The sequence below is a fragment of the Dipodomys ordii genome, unplaced genomic scaffold (assembly GCF_000151885.1).
Source record: "Dipodomys ordii isolate 6190 unplaced genomic scaffold, Dord_2.0 Scaffold163, whole genome shotgun sequence".
Lineage (NCBI taxonomy): Eukaryota > Metazoa > Chordata > Mammalia > Rodentia > Heteromyidae > Dipodomys > Dipodomys ordii.
This window is the reverse complement of record NW_012267379.1, coordinates 844,908-862,437: the sequence shown is the minus strand read 5'-3', so window position 1 is coordinate 862,437 and position 17,530 is coordinate 844,908. Positions and strand designations below refer to the sequence as shown.

Below are 17,530 nucleotides of genomic sequence, written 5' to 3'. Positions count from 1 at the left end.
AGAGAACAGCCCGACCGCTCCTCACACCCGTGAGAGAACAACCTGCTCCTCACACCTGCCAGAGAACAACCTGCTCCTCACACCTGCCAGAGAACAGCCCGACCGCTCCTCACACCTGCCAGAGAACAGTCTGACCGCTCCTCACACCTGTGAGAGAACAGCCCGACTGCTCCTCACACCTGCCAGAGAACAACCTGCTCCTCACACCTGCCAGAGAACAGTCTGACCGCTCCTCACACCTGCCAGAGAACAGTCTGACCGCTCCTCACACCTGTGAGAGAACAGCCCGACCGCTCCTCACACCTGCCAGAGAACAGTCTGACTGCTCCTCACACTCACCAGAGAACAACCTGCTCCTCACACCTGCCAGAGAACAGTCTGACCGCTCCTCACACCTGCCAGAGAACAGCCCGACCGCTCCTCACACTCACCAGAGAACAACCTGCTCCTCACACCTGCCAGAGAACAGTCCGACCGCTCCTCACACCTGCCAGAGAACAGTCTGACCGCTCCTCACACCTGCCAGAGAACAGGCCGACCGCTCCTCACACCTGCCAGAGAACAGCCCGACCGCTCCTCATACCTGCCAGAGAACAGCCCGACCGCTCCTCACACCTGCCAGAGAACAGTCCGACCGCTCCTCACACCTGCCAGAGAACAGTCTGACCCCTCCTCACACCTGCCAGAGAACAGTCCGACCGTTCCTCACACCTGCCAGAGAACAGTCTGACCGCTCCTCACACCTGCCAGAGAACAGGCCGACCGCTCCTCACACCTGCCAGAGAACAGGCCGACCGCTCCTCACACCTGCCAGAGAACAGGCCGACCGCTCCTCACACCTGCCAGAGAACAGTCTGACCGCTCCTCACACCTGCCAGAGAACAGTCTGACCGCTCCTCACACCTGCCAGAGAACAGTCTGACCCCTCCTCACACCTGCCAGAGAAGTCTGACCCCTCCTCACACCTGCCAGAGAACAGCCCGACCACTCTTCACACCTTCTAGAGAGCAGCCCGACTGCTCCTCATACAAGCAAGAGAACAGCCCCTGCTCACACCTGCAATGGAACAGCCCAACTGCTCCTCACACCCGCGAGAGAACAGGCCGCTCCCGTGCTCTGGCTCCTCCACCCATGCCCTGGGATGACTGGCACACGCTGTCCCTGCCAGCTTCCTGGTCTTCCCTGGGACTGGCAGGCACCTGTGCCCTCTCTGCCGTCCCTCACTGTCCTGAGGAGTGGGGAGTGTCTCGGGCAGAGGCTGAGACAAGAGAAGGGAGGTCATGGGAGGGCAGGATGGGAAGGGAGCTGCCGTCAGAGACTGGGCAGCCCCCGGACGCCTCAGGTCGGGCCGGGCAGCGCAGGTGGGCGGGAGCTGTGGCTCTTGGGGCAGGCCTGGCTCCATGCCCAGGGAGACTCTGTCTTTTCTTTCTCTTTTTGGTTGGTCGTGGGGCCTGAACTCTGGGCCTGGGAGCTGTCCCTCAGCTCTTCAGCTCCAGGCTCCTGCTCTACCACTTTGAGCCAGAGCTCTACTTCTGTTTTCCTAAGTGGTTTATTGGAGATAAGAGTCTCATGGCTGGGCTGGGGGTTTAGCCCAGGGGAAGGGCACCTGCCCAGCGTGCGCAAGGCCCTGGGTTCGTTCCTCAGATCTGGAAAAAAAAAAAAAAGAGGTTCATGGCCTTTCCTGCCTGGGCTGGCTTTGAACTGGGATCCTCAGATCTCAGCCTCCGCAGTAGCTAGGATGACAGGCAGGAGCCACTGGCACCCAGCTGAGACTCCGGCTTTTCCGAGTATGTGGTCACTGTGAGTCAGCAAAGAACCAGTTTGAACCGACCTGGCCAACCTTGACACCTAGAGGTTTGGGCAAACTCCTCTAACGTGGACTCCTGCTGGGGGATGCAGTCCTCCCTGTCCAGTGCCTGCAGCGAAGAGGCCCGGTCTCCGCCCCCAGGCCCAGGCTGCAGTGCGTGCCTGCAGGCCACCCGGCTCCGCTACGGGTAATATTTTATTTTTTCTGGTCATGGGGCTTGAACTCAGGGCCTGGTGCCCGCCCCTGCCCCCACCAGAGATGTGCCAGGTGGCACTGCGTGAGCTACGCCACCACCCACCCGCGCCAGCCCAGCCCAGCCCCCGTCCCTCACCAACCCCGCAGCTCCTGAGTCTGTGGCTAACGTCTGTCACTGGTACCCACTGGGCACAGCTAGGCAGGGTGTGCACCCTGGTCTGGCACTGCTCCTCCCCTGTGAGGACACTGCTTTGGCGGGTCTCCTCCCCTCCAGGTGTCCAGCACTGCCCTGCCCCCACGTGGCTGCACCAGCTCAGGGGCTCCAGAGGCTTCCAGCCATTGTTCTGTTGTTGCTGGTCATGGGGCTTGAACATGGGGCCTGGGCAAGCCCCTTGAGCTTGTTTTCACTCAAGTGCTTCGCCACTTGAGCCACAGCCTTTTCAGGCCTTTTCTGAGTAGTCTGTTGGAGATAAGAGTCTCACAGACTTTTCTGCCCAGGCTGGCTTCAAACCACAACCCTCAGATCTCAGCCTCCTGGATAGCTAGGATGACAGGCGTGAGCTACTGGCTCCCAGCTGTTTTTTGAGACAGGGGTCTTACTATGTAGCCCAGGCTACTCTCAAACTCAAGCCCTCTTCCTCACGGCCTGGGGGCCGACTGTGGCTGTGCTGCCACGCCTGCAGCAGCCCTCCCCTCTCCCTGTGCGGGAGCCGGTGCAACAGCCAGCACCAGGGCCGGCGCCCAGCACCGGAGAGCAGTGTACCTCCATTCTCTTTGCCGGGCAGGAGGAGCTGAGTGACCGATGGCTGCAACGTTGGCCGCAGGCGCCGTGCCAGACCCCACCAGACAGCCTGCGGCCTCCATGCCGCCCCCCTCCTTCCCGCCCGACACTTCACTGCACCACGCGGGAGCGTCCGGGCCCCATGTGGCCCCACTCGGGCCCTGGCCAAGCCCTTCCTGCTCCGCCTGTCCAGATCCCAGACACCTCAGCCTGTGGCTAGAGGGTCTCGGGCTCAGGTGGGGAGACTCGCTCCTATCCAGAGTGCTCTGACGCAGTGGAGCCATGGAGAGACGCTCTTCCCCATTCTGGAACCTGGATGTGGGGAGACACAGGATGGGGTCCCCATACCCCCCATCCCCCACCCACTGGACAGGATGCCCATGGCCCCCCCCTGCCACCCCCCCCACCATACCCACACCCTCACCAGCCCACTTGCTGGGCCAGGCATGGGCTCATGCTCTTTGTCCTCTGTCACTCCTTTCGGGTGTAGATTTGGAAGCAGAGACCCTTCTAGCAGGCACCAGCCCTCCCCACATGTGGGAGAGTGCCACTACCCCCCCTCCCCCATGGGAGAGCACTGGCTAAGGAGTCCTTGCCCCAAGAACAAAGCAGGGAATTGGGAGCCAGTCTCCAAGCAAGAGGCTCGGCCTCAGGGGACAGGGCTGGGAAGGGTTTGTGTGTTCCTGAGGACTAGCCCCACCTGCCCCCAGGGTCCCCAGGAGGCCTCCTGGCCTCCTCTCTCCTGACCTCCCTTGTCCAGGAGAGAAGGTGGTGGGTTCCCAGGCTCTGGGCTCGGCCTGGACCTCTCTGCAGGCCGCGTGGAAGGGGGCAGCGCAGGGCCCACAGGCCCTGTGGAGGGGCCAGGCCGTGGGCAGGAACTCACCACTGTGAGGCGCTGCTGGGCAGGGCGCCCGCCTCTCTGCCCGGCCATGCTGAGATGCTGCTCCAGCTCGGCCACCTGCGTCTGCAGCTCCTGTACCTCCAGCTGTACCTGATCCATGTCATATAGCAGCTCCGGCTCCAGGGGTGTCTGCCGCACCTGTGGGGCCATGTCGGAACAGTGTGAGGACAGTGCGCATGAACAGGGCAGGGCAGGGCAGGGCAGGGCTGCGTGTGGACATGCGTGAACCAGCCCTCATGGTCCTCTTCTATACCGTCCACGCCCCGGGCCCAGGCTGGCTGGGAGGCATTGGGTGGCCCTATGTCACGGCCCTCCCCCGAAGTCCTGGCCCAGTGAGGGACAACTTCCTCTAGAAAGTGCAGGCAATTGGGGGGGAGGGGAACAGAAGGAAAGGGCAGCAGGGTGACAGCAGAGGTGGCCAGAGGGCCGCGGGCAGCCCTGAGCACAGCAGCCTGCAGGAGGCAGGGCCCCGGGCGCACACCTGAAAATTCAGCTCCTTGGGAGGTAGAGGTCAGAAAGATCACAGTTCAAGGTCAGCCCAGGCAAAAGTCCTCTCAACCAACAAGTCAGGCTTGGTGGCCCATGCCTGTCACCCCAGTACGAGGGTCCCAGGCTGAGGCCTCCAAAACACATGTAAAGCAGAACGGGGTTGGGGTCCTGGCTCACAGGAGCGCCTGTCTAGTTGCTGTGTGTGCAACCCGAGTTCAAACACCAGCACGGGGTGGCAGGCTGGCAGAGGGAGGGAGAAAGAGGGTTCAGAAGTCACAGGCCACAGGAAGGACGGTGGGTGGGCAGGGGCTGTGGGAGCCCAGGCCAGACGCTGGGGCCACACCCAGCTCCTCTCCAGGGTAGGGAACCCTGTGACCCTGTGCTGGAGGGGGGCCGGGGGAGGACACCCCCAACCCCCACACAGCCTCTGTCCTTCCTGCCCTGGCTCCTGAGAGTGAGCCCGCTTCTCCTGCAGGGGGACCTGAGGGTGACAAACTCATCAGCAAAAGGACGGCAGGGAAGCCTGCAGTCCTCTGGGCAGCCACCCGCTCCCGGCAGTGCATGGGCTGGTCAGACAGTCTCAGCTTTGGAGTGATGCTTGCTTGGGAGAAGACACAGACTCCACAGGAAGATCTCACAGAAAGCCAACGCAGGAAGGAAAGTTCACAAGACTCTGATCTCCAATTAATCACCAAAAAGCTGGAAGTACAAGGTGGAACCCGTGTACATTCGTGTATTATCTGAAATATGGTAGATTCAAGAACTCAAATGGTACTAACTTAGAAAGGCTAACTCATTCCAACAAAAGAAATACTAGGAAACGAGTCCTGGAAAGGTGGGGGTGGGATCAAAAGGAGGGGACAGCTAAATAGAAAAGGGGAGAATGCAGTCATGACATTCAGTACCTAGCCTACAAAATTAAGAAAACTGAGGGAATAATATTAAGATGCAATCACAAGCTGCTTTGTTGAAAGGAAAAATCCTTTGTGTAACTACGTAAAGGTAATAAAAAAGGGTTTTATAAAAAAAAAGCTAGAAGCCGGGTGCCAGTGTCTCACGCCTATCATCCTAGCTACTCAGGAGGCTGAGATCTGAGGATTGTGGTTCAAAGCCAGCCCGGGCAGGAAAGTCCTTGAGACTCTTATCTCCAATAAACTACCAGAAACCCAGAGGTGGCGCTGTAGCTCAAGTGGTAGAGCGCTCGCCTTGAGCTGAAGAGCTGAGGGACAGCGCCCAGGCCCAGAGTTCAAGCTTCATGACCAAAAAAAAAAAAAAAAGCTAGAAGCAGGGCGCTGGTGGCTCATGCCTGTCATCCTAGCTACTCAGGAGGCTGAGATCTGAGGATCATGGTTGAAAGCCAGCCTGGGCAGCAAAGTCCATGAGACTCTTATCTCCAATAAACCACTAGAAAACCGGAAGTGGCGCTGTCTCAAGTGGTAGAGTGCTTGCTTTGAGCTGAAGAGCTGAGGGGCAGCGCCCAGGCCTACTGTTCAAGCTTCATGACCAAAAAAAAAAAAAAAAGCTAGAAGTGGAGCTGTAGTTCATGTAGCTTTAAGTGAGAAAAGGGCAATGCCCAGGCCCTGCGTTCAAGCCCTAGCATACTACACACCAAAAGAATTGAGCCGGACACTGGTTCTCACGCCTGTAATCCTAGTATTCAGGAAGCTGAGATCCAGAGGATCATAGTTTTGTTTTTTAAATAATTTTTTCTCTTTTATTTCTTTTATTTATTCACCTTTTTTTCTTCCTGTGTATGTGGTGCTGAGGAATCGAAGCCAGGGCCTCATGCATGCAAGGCAAGCGCTCTACCACTGAGCCGCCTTCCCAGCCCCCATAGTTTGATACCAGCATACAAATCCAGTAGAGCCCTCAGGGCGCTGGCGGCTCACGCCTGTCATCCCAGCTACTCAGGAGGCTGAGATCTGAGGATCATGGTTCAAAGCCAGCCCAGGCAGGGAAGTCTGTGAGACTCTTATCTCCAATAAACCACGCAGAAAACCAGAAGAGGCGTGGTGGCTAAAGCAGTAGAGCACTTACTTGCCTTGAGCTGAAGAGCACAGGGACAGCGCCCAGACCCAGAGTTCAAGCACCACAACCGACAAAAAAGAAAAAAAAATCCACTAGACTCCATCTCTAAATAACCAGGTGTGGTTCAAGTGCTGAGTGCCAGCCAGACAAGCAAGGTGAGAAAACAAAGACTCTGAGTTCAAACCTCAATACCCAGAAAAAATCAAAGTCATTTGTGATGACTGAGAGTGTGAAAACACAAATCGTAGAACAGAAAATTCAGCAAGTCTTGTATCTGATAGAGGACTTACTTATATTCATATTCAGAATACAGAAAGGACTTTTACAAAACAAAGAGAAAACAGGCCAAGTATCTAAATAGACATTTCCGCAAATGTAGGTATACAGATGGCCAAGCAGCCACAGAAAGATGCAGACCACCATTTGTCAATGGAAAATGGGAATCAAAATCAATCAGCAGAGACAGGCATCGGTGGCTCACGCCTGAACTCATAATAACAATTCAGGAGGCTGAGACCTGAGGATTGTTCAAAACCAGCCTGGGCAGAAAAGTCTGAACGACTCTTCAATTACTCACCAAAAAACCCGAAAGTGGAGCTATGGCTCAAGTGGTATAGTGCTAGCTTTGGGGGGAAAAAATGTTCAGGAACAGCACCCAGACCCAAGTTCAAACCCTAGGACTAGTGCGCACATGTGCGCACACACACACACACACACAAACAAACACATACATCAGTCAGTATCATATGCAGTCTCACCACCATCTTTGAGTAAAAAGATAAATAAAAAAGAAAGTAGCTGGAGTTGGGAAGATGTGGGAGTCTGAACTTTCACACACCGCCAGGAGGAATGTAAAGCAGAGCCGCTGCTGGAAACAGTCCAATAGCTCCTCAGACTTAAACACAGAATCTCCCTAAAACGTGATGATCTGCTACTAGGCATGCACCCCCAAACTGAACACGAGCATATTCTGAGCAAGCCTCACAAGAGCCACCAGGTGGCAGCAACGCACAGCCCAACGCACACACAGCATGCGGACCTGCCACTTAGTTAGAAGTTACGTGGCCATGAAAGGAACTAAGCATCTACACAGGGTACAACAGAGATGGATGTGAGAACACTGCACAAAGTGAGAAACACCAGGCGCAGACGCCATCTACCAGGACCCCTTGCGCTGTAGCACTGCGGGTCAGTGTTCCTGCACATGTCCTGTGGGTGGTGAGATGGATCAGCTAGGGTGCAGAGCCCTGGGCTGAGGACACAGCCAACAGAGGTCTAGTGATCATCCAAGGGTCGCAAACAGCACACAGGGCTCCAGTGTGTGCCCTGTCCCCCCTTCCCCAGGACAGCTCTCTGGTTGGAAGACCCACACGACCTGGGCCTCAGTGGGCCAATCTCACCTTCTTTTTGAGCTGTGTCACCAGCAAGTCTAAGAGATGTACCCTGTCTCTGAGTTTCCTCAGCGCCAATCCAGTGCCGGCCTGGGAGGCCCAGGGAGCTGCTCCTGGGAAAAGAGCACCCTGTGAGCCTGCGCATTACCCACTAAGATGGGCCTGGAGAAGAGCAGTGAGACCCCACTGAGGACTGCCCAGCACTGGCCTGGCCCACGGGGACACAGAGGCCCGCCTGGCCACGGCCTGGCCCACGGGGACACAGAGGCCCGACTGGCCACGGCCTGGCCCACGGTGACACAGAGGCCCGCCTGGCCACGGCTGGCCCACGGTGACACAGAGGCCCGCCTGGCCGTGGCCTGGCCCACGGGACACAGAGGCCCGCCTGGCCACGGCCTGGCCCACGGTGACACAGAGGCCTGCCCAGCAAAGGCCCACCCAGCACTGGCCTGGCCCACGGGGACACAGAGACCCACCCGGCCACGGCCTGGCCCACCGGGAGCACGTCCCTCCTGGGGCCAAGGAACTTGGGTCCCTCCCAAGATCAGAGGTGTGTCATATGCGAGTGTAATCCATGTGGGAGAGCAGATGTGAGTTCATGCACTAGTACAGACACAAAAAAGTGCAAATGGAAAGTCAGGGGCCTAGCTTACATGGAAGAGTCTGGATGTTACTCCCAGGGCTTAGGAATGTTTAGCCAGCGGGGCACCTGGAGGGATCTCAGGAGGGTAGAGCTCAAGAGGCTCATGGTTCTGGACCATGCTGCAAACAAAAATTCTAAAGACTATCTCAGGAAGCTGAGGATGGTGTGTGTATCTTCATGCCAACGATGTCGAACAGCGTACTGTGAGCAAGATCCGACCTCAAAACAACCAGTGCAAAAGGGCTGGGAGCAAGGCTAAGCGGCAGAGAGCCTACCAAGTAGGCATGGGCCCTGAGTTCACACCCCAGTACTACCTAAGAAAAAAATGAAAAAGTTACTTTTCCTGTGAGATTGCTTGTTTTTAAGACATACACCTGCTGGGTGCCAGAGGCTCTCACCTGCAATCCAAGCTACTCAGGAGGCTAAGATCTGAGGATCGTGGTTGGAAGCCAGTCCAGGCAGGAAAGCCCATGAGACTCTTCTGATCAGCTACCAAAAAGCCAGAAGTGGAGCTGGGGCTCAAGTGGTAGAGCGCTAGCCTTGAGCACAAAAGCTCAGGGACAGCTCCAGACCCTGAGCTCAAGCTCTAAGACTCACACAGGAAAAGACATGGACTTGTTATGTCCCCCAAGCTAGCTGGGAACTCTCCATCCTCCTCCTCCTCAGCATCCTGAACAGCTGGAATTTCACCTTCTACTCACCCTATGTTTTTTTTTTGCCAGTCCTGGGGCTTGAATTCAGGGCCTAGGCACTGCCCCTGGGCTTCTTTTGCTCAAGCAAAGTGTTCTACCACTTGAGCCACAGCACCACTTCCAGCTTTTTCTGTGTATGCGGTGCTGAGGAATGGAACCCAGGGCTTCATGCATGCTAGGCAAGCGCTCTACCACTGAGCCACCTTCCCAGCCCCTCCCTATGCTTTTCAAAACTTTTACAGAATGCTTCTCCATGCATTAGTCTGGTAATTCACTTCTGTTCTCCTATTCATTTTTGTGAAGTCTTAAAAGGGAGAGGGGAGGAAGAGGGAGCTGTTTATTTACAGCCTTTTCAACAAGTCAACCATCCTCTAATATACAATGTTGTCATTTTCTCAATGTCTAGTATTGACTTTATCTTTCTTTCCACTTTTCCTCTTCTGAGCCTCCATTACTTACACCAGGGGATTTCACTGTTACAGTCCCACGTATTTATGATGTATTCCAAACAATCTCACGTTCTCCATCACTTTCCTCTTTTTTTTTTTTTTGAGACAGGGTCTTTGCACTCAGATTGGCCTCTAATTCATGCGTGATCCTCCTGTTTCAGCCTCCCACGTGCTGTGATCAGGGTTGCCTGTGCTCTGTGTGGGGGTGGCAGGGCCTCAAGCTCATCTGCTCACGACTGGTACTCTACCACTTGAGCATGAAGATGAGAGTACTGTGGATCTGCTTGCCTGCACTGGTTTCAAAGCTCATTCCTCAGATCTCAGATTCCTTAGTAAGCTAGGATTGCAGAAGGAACCATTGGCATTGGCTTTTTTTTTTTTTCCTTCAGTTGTGGGGCTGTCCTTGAGCTCTTTTGCTCAAGGCTAGTGCTCTACCACTTTTTTTTTTTTTTTGTCTGCCAGAGGGCTTGAACTCTGGACCTGGGCGCTGTCCCTCAGCTCTTCAGCTCAAGGTGAATGCTCTACCACTTGAGCCACAGCACCACTTCCAGTTTTCTGGTGGTAAATTAAAAGATAAGAGTGTTATAAGCCGGGTGCTGGGTGCTCATACCTATAACCCTAGTACTCAGGAGGCTGAGATCTGAGGATGGCAGTTCAAAGCCAGCCTGGGCAGGAAACTCCATGAGACTCTTATCTCCAATTAACCACTAGAAAACTGGAAGTGGCACTGTGGCTCAAGCGATAGAGTGCTTGCCTTGAGCTGAAGAGCACAGGGACAGCACCCAAGCCCAGTGTTCAAGATTCACAACCGACAAAAAAAAAAAAAAAATTGTCACAGACATCTCTGGCTGGGCTGGTCTCAAACTGTGATCCTCAGATCTCAGCCTCCTGGGAGCTAGGATTACACTAGCACCTGGCTTTCATCTTTGAGTTTTTTTTTTTTTTTTTTTTGGGTTGGTCATGGGACCTGAACTCTGGGCCTGGGCGCTGTCCCTCAGCTCTTCAGCTCAAGGCAAGCACTCTACCATTTGAGCCACACTCACCACTTCCGGCTTTTTTCTTTTTGCTTATGTGGTGCTGAGGAATCGAACCCAGGGCCTCAAGCATGTAAGGCAAGTGCTCTACCACTGAGCCACCTTCCCAGCCCTTCTTTGTATAATTTATCTCAAAAGAAAATCTGTACAGTCAGTTCTGTAGCTATGAATAAAACTGAACTGACAGTTTAAAATCTCCCCACAAAGGAAACACCAGGCCCTGGTAGTTTCAAAGTTGAATCGTACCAATTATTTCAGGAACAATTAACTTCAGCCTGACATGAGGCTGCGAGAACATGTCGAGAGAGGAGAGGACAGGCCCAGTGTCAGCCGTCCACACCAGGGTGCAGCCCCTCGCTGGCTTTCACCTCAGACAGCACCTGCATACCCCCACTTTGCTCACTGACCACAGCTGAAAGCTGAAGCACACGCCATGTGGGTTCTGGAAAGAGCAAGCCGGCCTCACTGCGCTAGGGGGTGAGGGCTACTCCGGGGGTGGGGGGGCGGGGCACACACCAAAGGGAATAATCCACATGATAAAGCAAGCCAGAGGGAAGCTGGCTCCCTGGGCCACAGGACCAGGGAGGACACCATCCCTGGATCCCGCACCACCCCTGAGAGGGGCTGGCCACCAAGAGCTTGAGGCTGGGCAGAAGCAGAGTAGAAGCAGCAGAGTGGCCTCCAAGCCCGGCCTCAGCGAGGGCTGCAGGGTGCTGCGGCCACAGAGCCTGGGTCCAAGGTGAAGGCTCCCAGGAGAGCAAGTCCAGCCCCACGGGAACCAGGAGGAGGGGACGTGCGGACAGCCAGCCCGGCCGGGGCCTGTACTGCTGGAGGGCGTGTGGGCACAGGCACCGTGGAGTGAAGCACAGCGTGGGCAAAGCAGTCAACAGACGCTCCGTGTCACGCGATTCCATTGTGAGAGACTCTGGGTGAGGGGTGGGGTGTCTCACAGGGAACCTGAGCTGCGTGTGCAATGTACGATGGGAGGTCCTCACCTTCGGGCTCTGCGAGGGCCTGGGGGTCTGCGTCCGGGGCCGCAGGGCCCGGCGACCTCTCGGGAGGCTCGGGGACGCTGACCAGCTGCTCCTCCAGGCTTTGAAATTTGTGCTGCAGGCTTTGAATTTCTGCTTCAAGAGCCAGAATATAATCTGCAAAACAGGGGGTAACCCAGCACTCGTTGCTGCCACTCCGGTCTCTGCCCTCCCCCTCCCCCGCCTGGACCGCTCCCCCACCAGGTCTTTGGGAAGCCTTCCCTAGTGCTGGGGGAGGGGCAGCCACGCAGCTCCACGCAGCACATGCACCTGGAGGCTGCGCTGCGGGCCTGGCTGGCGGCCTCTGCCTTCCACATCCCTGAGCAAAACTTTTTTTTTTTTTTCTTGTCAGTCCTGGGGCTTGAACTCAGGACTTGAGCTCTGTCATTGAACCTCTCCGTGCTCAAGGCTATCGCTCTACCACTTGAGCCCAGTACCACTTCTGGCTTTTTCTGACTATTTTTTTGGAAATAAGAGTCTCACAGACTTTCCTGCCCAGGTTGGCTTTAAACTGTGATCCTCGATTTCAGCTTCCTGGGTAGCTACGATTACATGTGTGAGCCACCTGCACCCATCCCTGAAAACATTTTTCAATATAAGACTGGGGAAACATTGCTGTGACTTGAAGTGGAAGAGTGCTAGCCTTGAGCAAAAAGAGCTCAGGGACAGTGCCTAGGCCCCCGAATTCAAGCCCCATGACCTACAGGATAATAATAATAACATATACGTATGTATATATACACATACACACACAGAAACACACATAAAAGCTGGGCAATGGTGGCTCACACCTATAATCCTATCTACTCAGGAGGCTGAGATATGAACATATGGGTTTCAAAGCCAGCCCAGGATGGAAAGTCCATGAGACTCTTATCTCCAATTAACCACCAGAAAACCAGAAGTGGCCACTGTTTAGGAACAGTGCCCAGGCCCTGAGTTCAAGCCCCAGGACTAACAACAACAAAAAAGACAGTGGGTCGGACCCTAAGTTTGACTTAGGGCGACACCTCAAGTGACACAAATCCCAGCCCTGGGAATTAGTTTCTAAGACTCCAAAGCAGGTCCAGCAGTCCTCTCCAGGGTGTCTCCTCCCCCCTCCTTCCCTTCTCTCCCTTCTCCGCCCTCCTCCTCCCCCTTCTCTTCCTCCTCCTCCCCCCCCTCTCTCTCCCTAGTTCCCTTACCTGGCCGGGCTGTGTCTCCTTCCCCACCGGGGTCCGGTGGGTTTGCCTCTGGGCTCTCTCCTAACTGGGCTGCGGGAGGGATCTGGCTGCTCAGCGTTTCCATCTCCCTCCTCATCTGTGACACAGCATTCCGCAGACTCATGTTCTGCTCCCGCAGCTGCTGGACCTCGGCGGAGGGAGAGATTCCGCTCATTTCTCCATCGGGCTGCCGCACAGGTACCTGTCATCACAGACAGCCAGCCAGTGTAGAGAGGAAGCGTGGAGAGTCTGCACCATGCTTAGTGCTGACCACCCTGGAAAATGCTCCAGGTATATTTAGGTTCATTTTATATACATTTCAACAAAAAAATGCACTGGACACAATAGCCAAGTTACAGAAACAGCCCAGATGCCCTGCAATAGATGAGTGGTTAAAAACAATGTGGCTGGGTGCCGGTGGCTCACACCTGTCATCCTAGCTACTCAGGAGACTGAGGTCTGAGGATTGCGGTTCAAAGCCAGCCCAGTAGGATAGTCCGTCAAACTCTTATCTCCAATAAACCACTGGAAAACCGGAAATGGCACTGTGGCTCAAGTGGCAGAGTACTAGCCTTGAGCAAAAGAGCTCAGGGACAGCGCCCAGGCCCTGAGTTCAAGCCCCACAACTGGCACAAAATAAAAACCAAAATCAGTTGGCTGCAAAGCAGCTACCTGACAGGAACCAGACAACACGGCTGGCAATCTGACGGCAGGAAAGAGTCAGCACCTGCTGTGAGCCCCAAGACCAAGCGGGGAGAGGACCTGGCACCAACTGCTTCCTTAGACCCTCAAGGAGAGTGACTGTCCGACTCCTGGCTCACGCCTGCCAGGGCTGCGAGGTCTCCTGGGAGCTGACCCCTGCCACTCCCTGCTCAGCAGGCCCAAGGACCCGGGCTGTGCCCCAACAAGGGGACTGCAGGGCACTCTGCAGGCACAGTGCAGACTCACACCGGACCCCAGGGTACCCCATCATGCTGAAGCAGGGGAAAGGCTGCCTGGGAGGCAGGGGAGCACCACCCAGAGCCGCCTTCCGTCTCTCTAGCCCCAGATAACGGAACAGTGACTTTCCATAAAGGGGAGATGGCTCCTGTAAGGGCAATGCAAATGGCAACCCTAGTCAGCCTGGCCTCTGAACAACAGCACCGCTGGGGGGCTGCGGGGCCGAAGGACCCCTGTGGTTCCTCAAAAACTTCCGTGGGAGTCAGACACCTACTGGGCCACCTCAAGTCAGGACACAGCCCCGCTGGCTCCCAGGGCCCCACCGGTCGCAGCCTAGGCCGACAGGCGCGTGCTCTCAGGAGGAGGATGACGGAGGCCACATACTGGACAGCTCCTGGCCACGGCCACCATTGGCAAGTACAACACGACTAGGCCTGAGAGTCTGAAGAAGACATCATGGGATTCTACATTAATATCTAGTGCCATGTCAGATTCGGGGTTTTATTTTTGTGCTTGTCCTGGAGCTTCAGAGCCAGGGTGCTCTCCCTGAGATTAGGCACTGTGGACTAGTGCTCTACCACTTGAGCCACAGCTCTGCCCCCAGCTTGTTGGTGGTCCACTGGAGATGAGTCATACAGACTCTCCTGCCCAAACCGCTATCCTCAGATCTCAGCCCGCTGTGTCACTAGGATGACAGGCGTGAGCCGCCAGTGCCCAGCTCGGATTCTGGACTTATTTCAGCGCTGGAGACCAAATCCCAGGCATTGCTCTTGCTGAGCACGTGCTGAGTCCTCTCTGGATGTGAGGTTTTAAGAGCTTCTGAGGGGAAGCCTGTGTCCACGGAACTCCTTATGCTGTCCACCCTCTCCTGTGGCCAGCATGGCCCCCAGTTCTGACATGCGCTGCTTCCCCTGCCGCTGAGGAGGAAGGTGTGGGGGCCTCGCGGGCCCCAGGGGATGGGGTGTTCACCTGCATCTCTGGTCCAGGGTGGGGCCCGTTCCCCCGCAGAGCCTCCACAGCCTGGTCTCGTTCCAGGGTCACAGCCCTCAGCACCAGCTCCTGTTCACACAGAGCCCGCTCAGCCTCCTGGAGCTTAGCAGCCACCTGCAACAATGCCAGCTGTGGATCAGGAGCACGCTGAGTGCTGGTCCTGCTTAGGAAATGGACAGCAGGAACAGCTGAGGAGCCATGGGGACCCGGTGCCCAGGCGCCTGGGCGCTGGGGCCTCGGCTGCAGTGGGCAGCGGAGCTCCTCCGACTCAGTCTGTGCCCCATTGCCCTGCTGGGCCATGTACAGAGGTGGGTCAACGGTGCAGGGGTTGTCATCGTGGTGTAGGGCGTCGGTGCAGAGTCACCAGTGCAGGGTCACCCGTGTAGAAGTCACCAGTGCAGGGGTCACCAGTGCAGGGGTCACCGGCGCAGGGGTCACCAGTGCAGGGGTCACTGGTGCAGGGGTCATCGGTACAGGGTCACTGGTGTAGGAGTCACCAGTGCAGGAGCCACTGGTGCAGGGGTCACCAGTGCAGGGGTCACCAGTGCAGGAGTCACTGGTGTACGGGTTATCAGTACAGGGGTCATTGTTGCAGAGGTCATCAGTGCAGGGGTCAATGGTGCAGGGGTCACCAGTACAGGGATCAATGGTGCAGGGGTCACCAGTACAGGGGTCATGGGTTCAGGGGTCACTGGTACAGGGGTCGTCAGTACAGGGTCAGAGGTCAGGGTCACTGGTGCAGAGGTCATCAGTACAAGGGTCACCAGTGCAGGGGTCGGTCACCAGTACAGCAGTGGTCGGTGCGGGAGTCCCCAGTACTAGCTGGCAGACAGGCCTGGTATATTTGATTACTGTGCCTGGGGCAGCCCCGCGCCCCTTACTGTGACGCATGTGGCTGTGCATCATGGCCAGGATGGCTTTGTGGTTTCCGGGCTGAAGAGGCCAGCGGCTGGTCCCGTGTGCCAGCCCTGTCCCTCTGCCCCTGGTGGAGAGCTGGCTCCCGCGGCACATGCGCACCTGATCCCTGGCTTCCGTCAGGCCTTGTATCAGAGCCTCTGACTTCTGGATCTGGTCTCGCTCGACATCATCACAGCGGCGCTGCCAGTCCAGGCCCAGCTGCACCTGCTCCCGCTCCAGGCTCCGCTCCCGCTCCAGCGCCAGTGTCAGCTGCTGCTTGTACCTGCAGAGGCAGCCTCCCTGAGGCCCCACCTCGGGGAGAGGAGGCGGGGATGCCCCAGAGGCTACGAGAGGGGAGAGGCAGACGTGGAGGACCACCAAATACAGCTGAAGGAGAGCGGGCACCTCAGGAAGCAGAAGCCCCGGTGTGCAGGAAGAGAAGGGGTAACGCAGCAACCTCTACCACCAAACCCAGCCCTGATCAATATGGAGACAGCAAAAGCTAGACCCGAACGTGGGCACCCACGGGACGGGCAGGTTCTAGATAGACTGTCACAAGGGACGAAGAGGGCTGTTTCCTCTATAAAAGGTATCAGGAAGCCATTACCATGCAGAATGGACTTGTAATTAAATGAGAACTTCAGGAAGTGGCACTGAGGCTCAAGTGGTGGAACACTAAAAAGCTCAGCGACAGGAAAAGAAAAGCCCCAGGAAGAACACCTAAACAAGTAAATAACTTCGGAATGTGGATAGTGAAAACACTAGAACGTTAATGCTGGAGATTTCCATACTTTTGTCTCCGTAGTTGGTAGAGCAATGAGCACACAGGAGACAAAAACACTACCATCCACCCAGGTGAATGAGTACGCTGCTGTAGACTCAAGCAGATGCTCCTGAACAATGGAGGGACATGACCTGGCTACCTGGGCGGGCTCTGCCCTCAAAGTGCTGATGTCAAGCCAAAGAGAGAGGACAGGAAATAGCTCAGTCCTCTGTTCACATGGCTTCCCGCCAAGGCACGGGGTAGTCCTGGGGCCTGCAGGGTAGAGATGTCTGGCATGATGGAAGACAGGGCCTAACAAGACACATCACATGCATAGTGAAACAGGCACTTCGTTGTATCTGACACACTCCTCCACAAACACACTCCTCAGTAACTCGGATACATCACTGGAACAGGATGGTCTCAATCAAGCATATGCCCAGGCAAGGGAAAGACCAATAGCTCTCGGCCGGAGCGGGGTGAAGGGCTCCCCTGCAGTTGTCATTACCTGGAGGCTTCTCCTCTCAAGGCCTCCAAGCACGCCCCACCCTGCCCTCCTCTACCCTCCTCACCTCTGCCTCTGTTGCTGTGGCTTTCTCATGGGCTCTCCCTCCCCAGGGAGAGCAGGGCCAGGACTTGGTTTGTTCAGTTCGCATCCTAGGCAGATCTGTCCGCAAAGGTGCTCAGCAGAAATGGTGCCACGGGAACATTACCTGTCTATGTCCTGCTGGCATCTGACCAGCTGGGCCTTGAGCTTCTCCTCTCCTTCCTGCAGCGTCTGGACCTGCAGGTCTCTGGAGATCACATCCTTGGCCATCTGTGCCATCTGGGCATCCCGGCCGGCTTCCAGAGCGGCCACATCCTCACAGAGTCTGCAGAGTAACCATGTGGGTGCCTGTGGGTCTCGCCCTCACACTCCTACACAGCACTCCAAATGTGTGTGTGCACACGTGTGCCTAGCTCTCCTATACAACACCCCGAATGTGTGCATGCACACACGCCTAGCTCTCCTACACAGCACCCTGAATGTGTGTGCACACACGCACCCAGCTCTCCTACACAATACCCCAAACGTGTGTGCGCCTAGCTCTCCTACACAGCACCCCGAGTGTGTGTGTACACGTGCATGCCTAGCTCTCCCACACAGCACCTCAAATGTGTGTGTACACGTGCATGTCTAGCTCTCCCACACAGCACCCCGAGTGTGTGTGTACATGCATGCCTAGCTCTCCCACACAGCACCCCGAATGTGTGTGTACATGCATGCCTAGCTCTCCCACACAGCACCCCGAATGTGT

At 56.1% G+C, this 17,530-nt stretch overlaps 1 protein-coding gene across 1 annotated transcript in view; it reads right to left on the bottom strand.

Moving 5' to 3' along the window:
- Positions 1-17,530, bottom strand: part of Ccdc57 (coiled-coil domain containing 57) — a 50,872-nt gene that overhangs the window by 20,025 nt on the left and 13,317 nt on the right. The window contains exons 7-13 of the mRNA XM_013033093.1: positions 16,946-17,104; positions 15,590-15,752; positions 14,552-14,686; positions 12,626-12,845; positions 11,406-11,558; positions 7,602-7,705; positions 3,667-3,822 (exon numbers count right to left, since the gene is read on the bottom strand). Of these exons, the coding sequence (XP_012888547.1) occupies positions 3,667-3,822; positions 7,602-7,705; positions 11,406-11,558; positions 12,626-12,845; positions 14,552-14,686; positions 15,590-15,752; positions 16,946-17,104 (1,090 nt within the window). The remainder of the gene's footprint in view (positions 1-3,666; positions 3,823-7,601; positions 7,706-11,405; positions 11,559-12,625; positions 12,846-14,551; positions 14,687-15,589; positions 15,753-16,945; positions 17,105-17,530) is intronic.